Here is a 16,883-nt window from a genome sequence, read left to right as displayed (position 1 = left end):
TCACTTGCTTTGCCTCCAACAAGTGCTTCGATATCAACGCGTGTACTCTGTCTTACGATCTTAACCGCCGGTAAGTCTCTCACGCTCTCAATCCCTCAAGCCGCCTTGTCACTTGCACCAGTATCCCCTTTACTTGACTTCGTCAACACACCACTCTCATCATCCTTCATCCTATGTCTTGCTTGACCTCCATATGTAGTACTAGGATCATCCTTAACTCCGCCCGACCTCCTCGATCGTCTGGCACTAAACTCCCCGCTTAGTCCCGATCATCGCGCCGTCGACCGCAAAGTTGCATGCATCATCTGCACACCAGAAGACAAGCAAACACATATCTCTAATTCCAACTCCAGTTAATCCGTAATTAAAATGCTCAATTAGAACCTCAAATCAATTCAAAACACTTCTCAAAAAGTTCCAATACATAGAAGAAGTTCAGAGCTGAAAATACTATTCATCATTGTTGAAAACATTGTTCAAGTGTAGACTCCCCGCAAAAATATTCGGACACTCTACAAAAGCGCAGACTGTTCGCAAAAATATATAGACACTCCGCAAATCCCAGTTAACTCTAATTCTACAGATTATCCGAATAAATGTGTGGACCCTCCACACATTCTAGGTAATAGTAAACTCGATAAATTAAATTGATAATTTTATTAATCACTTATTACATATATTTTATGAAACAAGGTACATTTTAACTTAGTTTCTAGAAATTCTAGTAGCAACTCAATCCAATACAATATCTGAGAACACTGAGGAGAGTGAAGCATAGAGGAAAGAAGAGCTCAAGTCCGGATACAAGGGAAATGGTGGAGAAGAGAAGCAGATAGCATGGGGAGAGGGACTCAGAGAGGAGTTCGGGAAGGGAAGAAGAGGCCGGAGGAGGAAGAAGCTTCGGTTCTGTTTGATCTTCGATGTCTCTTGTCTTGGGGCGATGTCTGCTCATATATGCTGAGTGGGCCACCCAACCCAGTACAGTCCGACCCATAGCCGAGTCCGTCAGTCCGGTCCGTGACACGAACCTCTTCCCGGTAGCTGCTCTGCTAACCGGGGTTTTGAGTGGGCTCTTCGGCATTGGAGGCGGCCTGCTTCTCAACCCCATCTTTTTTCCATATTGGCGTGCCTCCAAAAGTAAGATCCTATCAATGCAAATCCTCTGTACTTCAATTGTATTCATGCCTGGTTCAGATGTAATGTTAAGTCTCGATGGCAATTAGTACCTACTTACTGACGTGACGCTCCAATTCTGAACTTCTTCAGACAGCGTCGGCGACGACGATGTTTATAATTCTCTTCTGCTCCTCGATGTCGACTGTCCAATTCATGATCCTGGGCGTCCATGGGATAGTGAACACGTTGGTCTCTGCCGTCACCTGCTTCGTGGGTTCGATCGTGAAACTAGTCGTGGAGGGCGCCATCAGGAAGTCGGGCAGGGTCTCGCTCATCGTGTTCGCGGTCGCTACCATCATGGCGCTCAGCGCTGCCCTGATAGCTAGCTCCGGTACACCAGCGGGCAGTACATGGGCTTCACGCTGCCCTGCTGAAGAAACAGAACGAAAATTACTACCGCAGTATATGACTTGTCAGTTCGTGTGAACGCTGTAAAATCACATGTGAAAAGTAAATAAACTACTGAAGTCGTGGCCATTGTAGCGGCTGGCATGCATGAATCTTTGGTGTGTGTTCATCCGACGCTTTGGTTATCTTTTGGTTTCAGATTTGCTGTGCGCCCCCTATCGCCTTGGCACAAACACCTCAAAACAAGTCTCTGTGGCCTTGTTGACTCTTGGCAAGGCCGGCGTAGAAACTGCACCCAGCCCAGGTGAAAACCAGCTGCCCAAATAAAACACTGCGCCGACCCTCCAAAAAAAAAAAAACACTGCGCCGGCGTCGGAACTCGGAAGCACCGCGGACGCATACCACCAGCTAGCCTGGAGACGGACGTCGGATGGAGTCTCTAATGTGACTGGCCCCTCCGCCGTGTTGGATCCGTGCAAGGTGAGCGCCGTGCACGCATCAGATGGGGCATGCATGGGGCGCGTGCGGCGTGCCCTCCTCCGCTTTTGCCAAAAGCGAGCCCAACTTTGCTATGTTCCCCGTTCGCTTTTGCGCGCACTTCGGATCAATCGTTTGGCTCCATCTCCCTCGTGTTAGCGCCGCGCATCGCACTGGCACGCAGCCGTCGCGCTCGTTCGCACGCACATGCGCTGGACCGGCCCGCGGCCGAGTGCTCTAGGCAGTCCAATCCCTGCACCCTTGGACTGCTCACTCGGCCGCATCCTGCGCCGAGCAGATTCCACATTCCGGTGAGGAGGAATGTTTCTCCTCGGCTTTTGAGCGGTGGGATACTGGATGAAGGAGAATGGGATGAAATGTAAAAATCTCATTCATCATGTGGAGTGTCTTTTGTACACGTACATGAGCTCGTTGAGAGCAACTGAACTTCCTACAAATTAGGATCGTGAGATCGAGGCCGAGAGAAGAGCTCTCGGGCGTTGCTGAAGAAGCGGATGTCGTTGTGGACTGAATCAGCTATTCCTACACCCTCCCTCAGTCCGTGCATCTGCTGAACAGATGGACAGACTGTTGTGAAATTCTTCAAACACAGCAGTAGGTAGTCCCTTCGTCATAATATCCGCAAATTGATGTTGTGTTGGTACTTGTAGAACACGGACTTGGCCGAGTCACACCTTCTCCCTGACAAAGTGAACATCCCAGCTCAACGTGCTTTGTTCGGCGATGATGAACGGGGTTGGCGGCGAGGTACACCGAGGAGATATTGTCACAATAAACGACAGTCACCTTGTTGATGACGATGTGGAGTTCGTGAAGATTACGCAGCCAGCACATTTCAGTCGTCACGTTGGCAACTGCGCGGTATTCCGCCTCCGTGCTAGAACGAGAAACGACAACTTGACGCTTAGATGACCACGACACGAGAGAGTCGCCGAAGAAAACACAGTAGCCCGACGTCAAATGTCGTGTGTCCAGGCAGTCGGCCCAGTCCGTGTCCGAGTACGTGACCAAATCAGTGGACCTTGACGCGCGCAACTGAATGCCATGGCACAATGTGCCACGAACGTATCGAAGTATCCGCTTGACGAAATTCCAGTGAGCATCCCGCAGAGCATGCATGTGTAAGCAGACTTGACGAACTGCATACGCCAAGTCCGGTCGCATGAGTCTTAGGTATTGAAGGGCACCACATATGCTGCGATAGAACGTGGCGTCGTTCGCCGCCATTCCTGTCATGTTGGAGACCTTTGGTTTGGTGTCGACCAGAGTAGATGCGGGCTTGCAGTTGCACATCCCGGTCCTATCTAGAATCTCCTCGGCATACTACTCTTGGCTCAAGAAGAAGCCTTCATTCATGCGTTGAACATGGATGCCGAGGAAAAACTTTTAAGGGACCGAGGTCTTTCATCGTAAACTCACTGTGAAGCTGATTGATGATGCGGTGCAGGAGTGCTGTTGAGGACGTGGTGAGGACTATGTCATCCACGTACATGAGCAGATATGCCAGCTTGTCGCCCTTGTGGTATACAAAGAGCGACATGTCAGAGAGAGTCGCCATGAATCCTATCGCCATGAGATGGCCTGCAAAACGCTCGTACAAGGCTCGTGACACTTGCCGGAGTCCATATAGCGATTTGGTGAGAAGGCACACACGGTCCGGAAGGTTGTCATCGATGAAACCCACCGGCTGCTGGCAGTAAACGCGCTCCTTCAGGTGGCCGTGAAGAAAGGCGTTCTTCAAGTCCAATTGGTGGACAGGCCATCGGCGAGAAGCTGCGACGTGAAGGACCACCCGAATGGATGCCGGTTTCACCACTAGAAAAAATGTTTGGTCGAAGTCGACACCGGTACACTACATGAATCCGCGAACCATCCATTGTGCCTTCCTGCGATCAAGCGTTCCCTTGAGCTTGAGCTTGTTTCGGAAGATGCATTTGCCAGTGATGATGTTCACACCACGTAGTCGAGGTACAAGCTTCCAAGTATGGTTGGCCTGCAGGGTGTTAAACTCTTCACGCATGGTGGCCAACCACACAATATCGTGGAGGGCTGAGCGGACGGATGTGGGTACTGGTGGTGGCGTGACATCGACCAGGTTGGCGTAGCGTGGATTGGGACGAAGATACCAACCCTCGCACGTGTGACCATGGGATGAGCAGGGGGGCTGCATAGCATGTGATGGTGGTGGCGCAAGCTCGACATGCGGGGGCACGAGCACAGGCACAGTTGGTGATGAAACAATGGCTGCCGGTGGTGGTGACGTAGCATGGTCACATGGTGCATCGGTCGGGGTAGCTGGCGCGCCTGGTGAGGTCGCTGTAGAAGGTATGGGTGGCGAGGAAGATACGCCCGCTGCACTCGGGGCGTGGTGCGGTGCTGGTAGAGGGCCATGATGACATGGGGCAACGGCAGCACGCATCACAGGCACAGGGACTGGGACGAGCTCGACATAGCTTGTTGGTGTTGTTGGGGGAAGACCTCGACGTTGATGTGACCTGTTTGAATAGGAACACACTTTTATCAAAGTAAACATGACGCGAGGTGATGGCATGCTGTGAGTGAGGATCATAACATTGGTAGCCTTTCGTGTCAGCCGGGTAGCCTAGGAAGATGCAGGGCATCGAACGAGGTGCTAGATTATTAGGAGCAGTGTAGCTTATGTTTGGGTAGCAGAGGCTACCAAACACGTGAAGATGGTTGTAGTCCGGCGTGCGCCAGAACAATAGCTAGAAGGGAGTGGTGCAGTGGCGTGTCCGACAAGGGTGATGGTTGAGCACGTAAGTTGCCGTTGCGAGAGCGTCTGACCAGAACATAGGTCGTGCACCAGCATGAAAGAGGAGCGTGCGGACGGTGTTGTTCAATGTATGAAGGATTCGTTCGGCGCGTCTGTTTTGCTTAAATGTGCACGGACATGTAAGACAGAGGCGAGGAACGAGCAGCAAGCATTGTTATCAAATTCTCGACCGTTGTCTGTCTGAAAACACAGGATGGGCATCTGAAACTAAGTCGAGATGTAAGCATGAAAGGAAATGAGAGTTGCTAAAACATCTGACTTGTGCCGAAGGGGAAAGGTCCAAACAAAGTGAGAGAAGTCATCTAGTATAACAAGGTAAACCTTGAAACCAGAACTGCTCACGATTGGAGATGTCCAGACATCACAGTGCAACAAATGAAAAGGAAGTGAAGCTATATTATTTGATGAACTAAAAGGGAGTCAGACATGTTTGCCGATGCGACAAACATGGCATGCATGTGACTCAGATTTATGACGTTGCAAATCAAACAAATGCAAAATGCCAGAAAGTGCTGTAGTTCCTGGGTGACCGAGATGTGTGTGCCAGAGGTTAGACGAGTGGACAACATGCAAATTGTGGTGGTTGTTGGGCTGGATGGACGAAGAGAGTAAAGGTCCCCAGAGCTGTCATAGCGGAGAAGAACCATCTTGGTGCGCAGATCCTTAGTTGAGAAACTAAATGGATCAAATTCCACAGAAACGGAATTGTCTTGAGTAAGTGCACGAACAGAAATAAGATTCTTGATGAGGACATGTGAAATGAGAATATTTTTGAGTTGTAATGAGGAGGAGGCTGCTGGAATGGAGACATGCCCGGTATGATGGACAGGAAGGGCAGCTCTATTGCCAACAACGATATGAGAGGTAGAGGCGGAGGGAGAGAAGGATGTTGTGCTACCAGAGTTGGAGGCCATGTGGGACGTGGCGCCGATGTCGAGAAACTAGTCGCCTTCGCTGGTGTACGTCACCGGAGATGGAATTCCGTTGAAGGTAGCGAGGAGCCCTGGTGGCGTGGCTGGCGGCGCCTGTTGAGTGTTGAAGTTTGGGATGCCAATTGGTGGTGTCGAAGCCATCATGGCATGCTATGCCGCGTTGTCAGGGTGTAGCCCAAGCACGCCAGCATAGACGCGCGTCACTACGGTACTGGCCAAGCCTGCACAACCCCCGTCACGGGTTGTAGGCGGTGGCCCATGGAGCGGCTAGTGCATTCAGGGTCGTGGAAGGCGCGTCATTGGAGCCAGATTGTTGCTTGCCATCAGATTGCTTGCGTTTCTTCTTGCGGTTGTTGCCCGCCTTGGACGGGCGAGTGCGTTGGCGGGTTCAGTGGTGAAGGGGAAGGAGCCTTGCTGTTTGATGTCGTCGTGTTGGCAGAACCAACCGCAAGGAGAGCCGTGTTAGCCTCCATCTTGGTGGTGTGTTCCATGTGATTTTCTTCCTACAACAGATAGTTCCAGGTGTATAGGAGGTCCGACGGTGACTACGTCAACGTGATGACGGAGATGACATGGCTGAACTTAGAGTTCAATCCCCGCAAGGTGTTTTCCAAGATTGGGTGGCTGACGTCACATAGTAGATCGGCTAGGTGTTTGAGGCGGCCGCAATAATCAGTGATGCTAATATCACCTTGGTACAAGCCATGAAATTCCTTCAAGACGTAGACTGCGCGTTGCATGGAATTGTTGAGGAAGAGGTTGCGGATCGCCATCTAGAGCTCATACGCCGTGCGCCGGGGTTGGATCATGGTCTCCATGATCTCCTTGCTGAGAGTGGTGTAAAGTCATGACTCGATGCAGTAGTCGATATGCATCCACTCCGCGTTGTCGAGTTTATCACATGCATCAACCATGCTGTCAATGTAATGGAGCAGGTAGAACTTGCGAAACGCGATGTCTAAGAAGGTGCTCCACACTGAGTAGTTAGATTCGAGGAAGTCCAACATCATCGGGGCATGAGTGCGGATGTTGACTAGGTGGACAGAGGCGGCGGCGATTGGAACCGGAGCAGCAGCTTGGGGAAGGAAGGGGTTGGTCAGATGGGTAGAGGAGCCAGCGGGCGAGGATGGACTGGTCGCCATCTAAGCAGTGGGCAGCGGAAGAGATTAGGGAGATCGAGCTTCACAGATGAAGCTGATACCATGAAGGAGAATGGGATGCAATGTACAAATCTCATTCATCATGTGGAGTGTCTTTTATACATGTACATGAGCTCGTTGAGAGCAACTGAACTTCCTACAAATTAGGATCGTGAGATCGAGGCCGAGAGAAAAGCTCTCGGGCGTTGCTGAAGAAGCGGAGGCCGTTGTGGACCGAATCAGCTATTCCTACACTGGAGCCTACTGTACAGGGTAGCGGTGCATGCAACGGTAAAAGGCACCGCGCAGCCGGACAACGGCAATGCGCTGTGCTGCGGGCGCGCGGGGCCGGTGCATGCGCAACGCTGGGGTTTCCGAACCTTGTCGTTGTTTGCATGCACCGCCCGGCATGTACGTGATGGAATATTTTGTGTGGTGTGTGTGTCGGGGGGGGGGGGGGGGGGGGGGGGGGGGATCGCCGGTGCGCGCGGTTGCGTGCGGCAGGCTTTCCATCCGGCCGGATACGTTTGCCAGAGAGCGGCCGCGATCTTTGCATGCGAACCTCTGCGTGCTCAGGGAATGTACCGTTCGTCTGGACGTACGTGCACATGGCCAGGCCTCGATCGGAGGAATGTAGGAACTTAGCCAATGCAGGAAACGGGCGTGTACGCAGCACTGTCACCTGTTCCAAAAGTTTGTCCACTCTGCCTGTTGTTCTGCAGTACCTACCAAATCCTTTGACTCTTTGCGCGTACCATGATCTGTCGCAACGAAATTCCGTTCCAGAATTTGTACCCGTTGCAGCATCTAGGGTGATTTGGCATAGCAGTGATTCCCCTCTATATATCTATGGGGCCGTTTGGTATAGCTCTGATTCTGTGGTGAGAGTGATTCTGTGGTGGAAGTAGGGTGAGAGTGATTCTGTGGTGAAAGTGATTCTATTTGTAAAATCGTTTGGTATGCTAGTGGTGGAAGTGATTTCTGAGAGTATATTATGTTGAAATCGAGGAGAATCAGGTGGAAGCTAGTTTTTTTAGCTCTCACCTCGCTATAAAAATGAAAAGTGATTCTCACGCAGAATCACTCCCCAACCTTCGTTTGGCAGCGCTGGAAGTAATTTCGGAGCGGAATCAGCTCCTAAAACTCTACCAAACGGAGCCTATATATATGGAGGACCAGAGACCGCACCTTTACTTGTTACAACCTCAGACACACTGACTACATCATGATCATGCCTTCTGCGGTGAAGGTGGCAGAGATGAAGGCGCTGATCTGCGTCGCCGTGGCGTTGTCACTGATCCACGTCGTGATGGCCGCCGATTACGTTGTCGGCAACCCGGCCGGCGGCTGGGACGGGAGGACTGACTACAAGTCCTGGGCTGCAGCCCAAACTTTCGCTCCAGGAGACACCCTGAGTAAGTGTCAGTTCGTATACATGTTGTCTCGCTTGGTTTCTGCGTCGCACACCAAGTAACTAGATAATTGCTCACCTGCTTGTTCTTATACACATGCAAACTCTATGCAGCATTCAAGTACAACTCGTTCCACAACGTCCTCGAAGTGACCAAGGACGCCTTCGAAGCGTGCATCACGACCAACCCAATCTCCTACGACAACAGCGGCAGCACCACCATTGAGCTCACCATGCCGGGGAGGCGCTACTTCATCTGCGGTGGCCCGGGACACTGCCTGGCTGGTATGAAGATGGAGGTGAACGTCGTCGACCGCCCTGCGCCCACGACACCCAGTCCGCCGCCGCTGCTTCCACCGCCAGGACAAGCAAAGAGGCGGTCTGCACCAGCGTCAATGCCGTTAACACCGGCACCTATGGCATGGGCACCATCGCCAAGGTCGTGGTCACCGACGCCAGTACCCGCGGCTGCATCGCCGAGACGTGTAGGGCACAAGAAGCACAGGAAGAGACAATGCCCGCCTAAAGCTGCACCGGCACGGTTCCCCACGGTGCAGTCCGTGGAGGCAGATTTTCCTTTCGCAGCGTTGGCGCCAATGTCACCCCCTCCGCCGCCACCACCGACTTCGGGCGGGCTTGCCGTGCTGCGAGCAAAGTGGGGCCAGGTCACAGGGGCGCTAGCAGCTCTTATGGGGTTCATGCTTTTAGCCCTGTGAAACGGAGAGGTTTAAGATCGGATCATCACATGCACGTGCACGTTTTATTGTTTAATTTGTATGTTTAGATTGTGAGCAGGTGTGATATTTGTGGAGAGATGGGAATAGCTGTAGTATCTTTGGTGTGTTCTACCGTCCGTGTTGAATGAGATTAGTATCTATTTTTAGATGAGTAAATTTCACAAAATTACAGATATTTTGATAAAATTATCGTAAAACTACATATTTAAGCAATAGTGTCACAAAACTACAGATTTAGTGACAATTTTATCGTAAAACTACAGATATTTTAGTAAAATTATCGTAAAATTACAGATTTTAACAATAATTTCACAAAAATATAGATTCTAAGGAGTTGTTCCTATCCCCGCACTACAACAGAACAAATCATCCACGCCAGATCATTAGTGCCAGTTTGTAACATCTTGCGCCCGATCATTGATTAAGTCGGGTTAAATCGACACTAATATTGAGTGCGGACCCGAAATTTGGACACACTCTGATTTTGGTTGGTGCCCCCAGATCCGGCTTGATCTCTCTCTATCTTTCTCTCTCCCTTATCTCTTGCCGCACGCCCGCAGCCACACACTCCATCGCCGGCCTCCTCTCACTGGCCTCCGCTCGATTCTCTAAGTCCCAGCCTCCCTCGTCGAACTCTTCCCCCCCCCCCCCCACCTCACCGGCCGGCCTCCCCCCCCCCCCCCTACTGGTCTCCTCCTCCCAGCCTCCCCCACCAGCAACTCCGCCCCTTGCGATATCTACAGCGGGATCCGATAGATCCGGCCATGGATCTCGCTAGGGTTGGAGATCCACGACTCGATCTCAGCAGTGCAGCTAGAGGAGCACGGTGGACCCAACGCTAGCATTTCGTGCTCCGCCAGCAGCTCGATGGCATCGAGCTCCACTACTTCGTAGTCATCGTCGCCCTTGGTAGCTTCTTGGGGGGTGCTCTTGGGCAGAGACGGCTGTTACAGGGAGCTTCGTATGGGGCTCGAGGCAACGATGGGAGGAGGTGGGGATGAGAAGGGGACGGAGGAAGCGAGGAGCAAGGCGGTGTTGAGGACAAAGAGTTGCATGATGGAGGACATCTCAGAGGAGATAGAGTGAATGTCGTATGAGGACAAGGGCTGGGACTCGCCCGAGAGGGAGGCAACAAGGCAGCGTCAGACGGTGGCCATGCGGTTCCTGAGGGCAGCCAGCCAAAGGAGAGCAGTGCAGGGGTCCAACCCCTTGTTTGGGTCCTCTCTCTCTCCCTCTCTCCCCTCCTCTCCCATAGTAGCAGCAACTGCGCCGCCTCACCGTCGTCTGGCGCTGGCGCGAAGGGATGGATCACCGGAGGCTCAAGCGGCCCTGCTCGAGCGGGTATGACTCGATGGGGTTAGAGCGGCTCTAGCTAGATACATAGGCTAGCTCGATTTCTTTTTTTTCCCTTAGAAATGGCTTCAATGGTGGTTGTGAACTCGTCAGTGATAGTGCTTGACTATCACTATCACTTATGGGGTGTCGGTTCTAAAACTGGTGCTGATGTCGATTTGAAACCAACACTGATCACATTTTTTTTTAGTTTTACGATAAAATTGACACTACACCTATAGTTTTATGAAACTATTGCTTAAATCTGTAGTTTTGCAATAATTTTATTAAAATATATGTAGTTTTATGAAATTTACTCTTTTTAGATTGATTATCCAAACGAAAATTCTTATGGTACAACTAAAACTTCAATGTCGGCAACAATTGCAACACAACTCCAAAGATAGGTTCAAACATCGAAATGCCATTCTATTTTCTTCTCACGGTAAATATTCCCTTAATTTTGCTTTATCTAGTCCAGACTTGGCATGCACTATCTCAAGAAAGTAGACTATCAAGATTCAAGATAGTGACTATATTCGTTAGAAGAACGAATTAGTGAAGAGCTCGGTTGGTGGGGATCAAATCCACTCAGGTTCGAGTCTCATACTAGACATAGGTGCTCATCCTTCTAGAAAGTAATACATGCGCACAAGGATGTGTTTAGTGGTAAAGCTCATGCCCCCGCTACGTAAGGGTAGATCTCCAATATCATTTAAGTGTGTGCCTGGGTGCATCCACTTGGGTACGTGCGTCGGTGCGTGTGGTTTGTGCCAATGATTAATAAAGTCGATTATACAAATATTTATTTAAAATAAAGATACTTATTCATCAACTATACGTACTAAAGATGATGATATAAGATCTTATAAAGGTTAGGCGTTCTTTAAAATAATAGTTATATATCTTATTTCGTTTTGATTAATCTCAGGAAAAGATAATTACAATATGGTGTTTCTAGATCTATTCCTAAGTATCTCGGTGAGTTTTTTCGTGTTTTAAATCCTAAAACTCTTATCGGATGAATCTAATCGTGGTCTATCCGACTAGCCTTGTTCTGTATTGCTTGTCAGGCTCCTGACTTCTTTTTTCTTCCCTCTTTGGACGTACCCCTCTTCTCTTTATATAGTCAGATCTGGGAGACGTACCGAACTCAGAGTTTCTGATTGTAAGCTTCCGGGATTGTATTACTTCAAGATATCTCGTGGACTCTTCTCTAATCTATGGTGATTTCTATGTATAACATGATAAATTGCATAGAATATGGACACTTGCCCTATTCACCATAGGATAGTTATTAAACATAATGTATCGGATGAAGGACACGTGTACGGTGGTGATCTATTTTCTAGATATACTATATTTATAATAAATCCTTAATTATTTAATTATCAATTCCTCATCAGCGAAGGTCTAACTTGTACTTTGAAAAAACATAATGAATTTCAAAGCAAATAACACTTGTAGCTTTTGTTCACCAAAACACGAAAGATCCGAAATATTGTAACACCCAAATTTTCAAATTTTGTAAACTTTTAAAAACTTGCTGGAATTTAGTTTGAGTTTAAACTTTGGAATAGGATTAGAACCTATTTTATAAAATCAAAACCCAAATGACATAGGTTATATTTGTTTATTGTGCATTCATGCTGATAATAGGCATCTAGGTCTTTCCTTGTTTTATTTGGATTTTAATTTGACCTTGTTTGATTTTGTTTTGTTTTTCTTTGAATTCAAAAGCTTTTAGAAGAGATAAATAAAATAAAAAAGAATAAAACCTTGCCGGGCCTCCATCCTCTCTCTATGGTCCAAACCAGCAGCCGGCCAACTTGCCCTCCCGCCTCCCACCTAGGCCTGCATCGTGCTCTCTGACCCAGCGTTGTAGCCGCTCTAGCCTAGTTGCATGCACCCACTGCAGAACGCACCTGCGCCTGAGACTCCTTTTCCGTGTGTCGCCACCATGTGGGACCCACCTGTCAGGTTCATCGCCTCCGAGTCGACTTCACCTAGGAGCCACCGTGTTCGACTCGAATCTGCCGCCGCCGAGGAGTCCTAGCGCATTCCGATACCTCCCGAGCCTGCCTATATAAACCCCTGCCTCCCCTCGATCTTTTCCCCAAGCTAATCCGCCGCATCCAGTGCCAACCCATCAAGATTCATCTCGTCGATCTGCCATTGCCGTTGCCTTGGGGAACCTCGCTGCCTCACTGTATCAGTGCATCCCAGCGCCGCCCAAAGCCACCGTTAGAGCCACCTGCCTTCGTTGAATCATCTCCCATAATCGCCTTCACCGATTGACCTCCAGAGACTCCTCGCTGACTTGTTCCCGAGCCGCTCCACCACCCTCTCTGTCGCCGATTTCTCCAGTGTCGCCCTACCCTCGGTAAGCTACTAGATCAATTCCCCGTGTCCTTCTCTTCGAGATTCGTCGCTCGCTGTCACTGCCGGCGAGCCAAAACACATTTTCGGTGACTCTCCGACGAGTGCGTTGTCGCCTCCCCCTCAGTGCTGCCGTGTTTCTTCTCTCCGACCGTCCCCTTTGATTTCATCCATTGGATCCAGAGCCTACAGCCACAATTAGATCTAATCGTACCTCTTTGGCATCCAATCAAAACCCAACATGTGGCAAACACTTAACCCAGTCAACCCGTTGCCAACTACCCTGCCTGGTCGCCATGCCACATCAGTGCCACCTCACCATTTTTGCCCACATGTCAAGCCCAGTCAGCCAACCACGCAATAAATATGATTTTCTAATATAAAAATATTTTTAGAAATCCCTATTAATTGGTAACTTTGCAAAATAGCCACTAAACTTCTCCATTTTCACAAAAGAGCACCTATAATTTTACACTTTAGCCCTAAACTTTTCTTCTAAAGTTATGATTAAGTTCCTCTATTTTTACAAAAAAGTCCCTAAAACTTGAGCCTTGCGTGTGTTGTCCGTGACAGTCACGAGTTCGTGTTGGGGTCGGCGCAGGGCAGGTTGGGGTCCAAATCTCCTAGTTTTTTATTTTTATATTTCTAACATCAATGTTTAAATAAATAGATCTATGATAAATTTTTTATAAAAATAGACATCTACCATCTTTTCATGGGTTAGGCACCATCTTCTAAGAGGGCAGTAAGCAGTCCGAAGCATGCAAATAGTGTTTTGTCAAAATAACTGTTCACACTAATATTTTTCCCTCCCATCTTCATAATTCATGTGCAATCCATTTTAATTAGATTCACCTAAAAAACATGTGTAGAATTTAAACTAAAATTCTCAAAAAAGACTACTTTTATAACTTTTAACAATTTTTAGGGCCTCAAATAAATTTCCAAAAATCTTAAAAAATCACTAATATTCATCTTATGTGATGGAATAATTCCTAAAATTATTTCCAAACCTAGTTTATATGATGAAAAAATGAGTTTTTTTTATAATACTCTATAAATAGGCCAAGCACATCCACATTCGCATCCCATGCGGACTGGAAATGGGCCAAGTCGAGCTAGTAGTTATTGGGCCCAAGTCCGGTATGGAATAGCTTGGAGGATCACATTGGGCCGATAGTAGTGTTGCTGACATGGATATGGATATCCTGATTTGAATTGGGATGTTTAATTCGATAAAGAAAATTAACTCAACACAGGTATAAAAATCGACTCGGATTCAGGTCTGACAAGTAACACTGGCCGATAGTCATCTCTGCGTCTGAGAGCTGATGCGAGTGAGTGACGTTACGTTTTGGCATTTTTGCTACAGCCGAATGACATCCTCGCGACAGAACCGGTTAGACGGATGCCGACGAACAGCGGTAGCCCACTAGCCCTTGGCCATTTTTTCCTAGTACACGTGCTTCAACGATGCAACCTATCGTGACGTACAGTCGTTGCAGCAAACTCTCGTGGATCGTCACGGAAACGCAGGTGCAGCACAGTAATGCGAAAAGTTTCACTAGGTTTCCAAATAAAATGTGCGGAAGTTACACCAAAACAGAAAAAATAACTGTAGTTTCACGCTTGGCTTAAAAGGCTAAGCAGACCATGAGACCGACCAGGCCATGCATGTACGTGCGTGTCGTGCTAGCTCCGTTTTTTTCGTCGCGTGCATGTGTACACTATTCTCGTAGCTCGTACCACCACGCGCTCCATCTGAATGCCGTACGCGCATCATTGTGCGGAAAAAGCTGTGGCCTAGCGGCAGCGCGTCTCGAATACCGCGTTTGTGGACACTCTTAATGTTTTGTTTTCATGATATATTAAAGATGAGAGAAAAAATAAAGTTAAAAAATAAGTTTTTAGTATATGTACGTGGGTTGATTATTTATTAAGGTTTTTAAATTTATTTATTGTCTCACAATCATATAAGATTGCTTATAAGAACTAAGTTCATTCTATAGAAAAAACTAGTTTTATCTCTCTTCTCTTTAAATAGTATATCACATCAATTTATATTTATGTAAACATCTAATTAATGTTTAAAAAATCGGTCATATTAGAACAATGGGAGAGACCTCGCCCCAAGCAGACAAAGTTGTTGTTAGCGAGCTAGATCATACTCCTACGTCAGATCAGTGCAACAACAGCTATCATCTACGGTGATACTCGCTAGGACGACCTTGACACATCATAGCGCATCATTTTTGCATCACATTGAACCTTTCGGCTCCAAAACTTTATACTGTAATTGCGTGCACGATGATGTCGCATCCTGTAAGCTCTGTCCCTTGAAAACGGAACAGCTTTTAAGCACTGATTCAGGAGATTTCGGCTTTGGGTGGCGGACAATTTCAGCGAGTTTGTCTCCAGGTACAACTCCCCTCCTTGAAATGATGACAAACTAGGCACTAGAATGGTTATCACGATTTGGGGAGTGCCATCAGTTATCTGTGGAATGCAATGCAAAACTGCCGAAGAATGTCTGGAACTCTGAATAACCTCAGCGACTTTCTTCCTGATGCAGTACTGCTTCAGTGAACCATATATTTCTGGTTGATGGGCAATATAGTAATCCTGAGAGACAAAGACATCAATTTTGTCAGGCAGGCCCTGAGTTGACGTTCAATCTTTTGAGTTCACCTCCTTCAAAACGCTGCAAATTGCCAGGCTCATTACAGACTGCTATGCACATTTAAAATATCGGATGTTTACCTCATTTCGAATCCCGCCACAGTTGCAAGCACACGCAACAAGACGGCACATCAACGCTTTTTTTTTGCGATTAAAATATTGCAATAGTGAATCGAGGAACTTGAATCACCTCTGCAAGATGCAAGTCGGGCAAATAATTTTTCGTGCATTGACGACTTCAGAGTTACGAACATCAGGCACAGTTTCAAGAGTTCCGTGCGTACTGCGTACAATGTCGTCCATTCATTCGAAGGCTGGTCGCTTGCGCTTAACTCCACGTAGTTCCTGCATGATTTAACCTGCAAATAGTGTCAAGTGTCTGCACAAGTCATGTAGTAGTACTAGTACCAGGCATGAAAAGCGGAACACACTGAACTCGATATAAATGGCTATTTAACATCTGAGTACCTTTCCTTGTCCTGAAAAACCTACCCGTCTTAACCTGTTTCGTACCCAAGGACGACGATCCTCTGACTTTAGCTAAATTAATATATATTTGGTTGCTCGAGTAAAATTAAATAGGTACGAGATGATTTATTTAGGATGAGTTGATTCTCAATGGATGGGTATATGTAGAATATTTGATTGTGTATGAGATAGTGTTTGTTTCTGTACGGTTAATTGTATGAGTTGATACTGGTTACTATATAGTTATGTTTGATTGGATGAATTTGTGTATATATGGGGCCCTTCTCTGCCTTCAGTAAGTATACATCTTTACCTCTGTTTGCTTCTTACTATTTTATGCTGACACCTGGTGATAATCTCTAGTGCACTGATAATCTCTAGTAAAATCACTCCATAAGAAAATATGTTGCCTTCTCATGTTTTGAGAACATCATTTTTCAGCATTTAAAATCAATTAGCTAGAAACAGCCACACAGCCGAAAAAAATATTGTTTCACCAAGTTGAACAGTATATGTACATGAAAGATAAATAAAAAAATACAAAAGGAAGATGAGCCAATAATTTTGGCAAACTTTTCAATATATCAGAATCTGGAGAGAGCAGGAATACATTAACCAAAATAATTGGAAAGCAGACTAATCGATTCATCAATTTTTTTAGCAATAAAATTAACTCTAAAACCAATCAACATGATTATTTCATTGCTCAAACTTTTTTAACCTATTCCATTAAGATTCTTAAAAGAAGGCTTCAGCTTGTAGCTTCTGGAAGCAGTAACAATACCAATGATCACAAAAACAACAAAAAGAACACTAATTGCAATTTCTAAAACAAGAAACCAAGACGGTTGCTGTGCTCTTTCATGCTGATGTCCAGAACTGATATGTGGACTTCAAGCCAAACAAACAAACTGATTTCCATCAGGAATCTAACTTGAAGCCAAATACTATATATACATCAGACTCACAAGCCAACAACAAAACAAGGAT

General features: G+C 47.3%; 1 protein-coding gene across 1 annotated transcript; it reads left to right on the top strand.

The window, feature by feature from the left end:
* Positions 1-8,071: 8,071 nt before the first annotated feature.
* On the top strand, positions 8,072-9,146 carry LOC133889953 (uclacyanin 1-like). Its single transcript, XM_062330383.1, has 2 exons — positions 8,072-8,302; positions 8,413-9,146. The coding sequence occupies exons 1-2, from the start codon at positions 8,113-8,115 to the stop codon at positions 9,012-9,014; spliced, it is 792 nt and encodes a 263-aa protein (XP_062186367.1). The 5' UTR covers positions 8,072-8,112; the 3' UTR covers positions 9,015-9,146.
* Positions 9,147-16,883: the final 7,737 nt, after the last annotated feature.

Source organism: Phragmites australis, chromosome 1 (genome assembly GCF_958298935.1).
Source record: "Phragmites australis chromosome 1, lpPhrAust1.1, whole genome shotgun sequence".
NCBI lineage: Eukaryota > Viridiplantae > Streptophyta > Magnoliopsida > Poales > Poaceae > Phragmites > Phragmites australis.
This window is presented reverse-complemented; position numbering and strand designations above follow the sequence as displayed.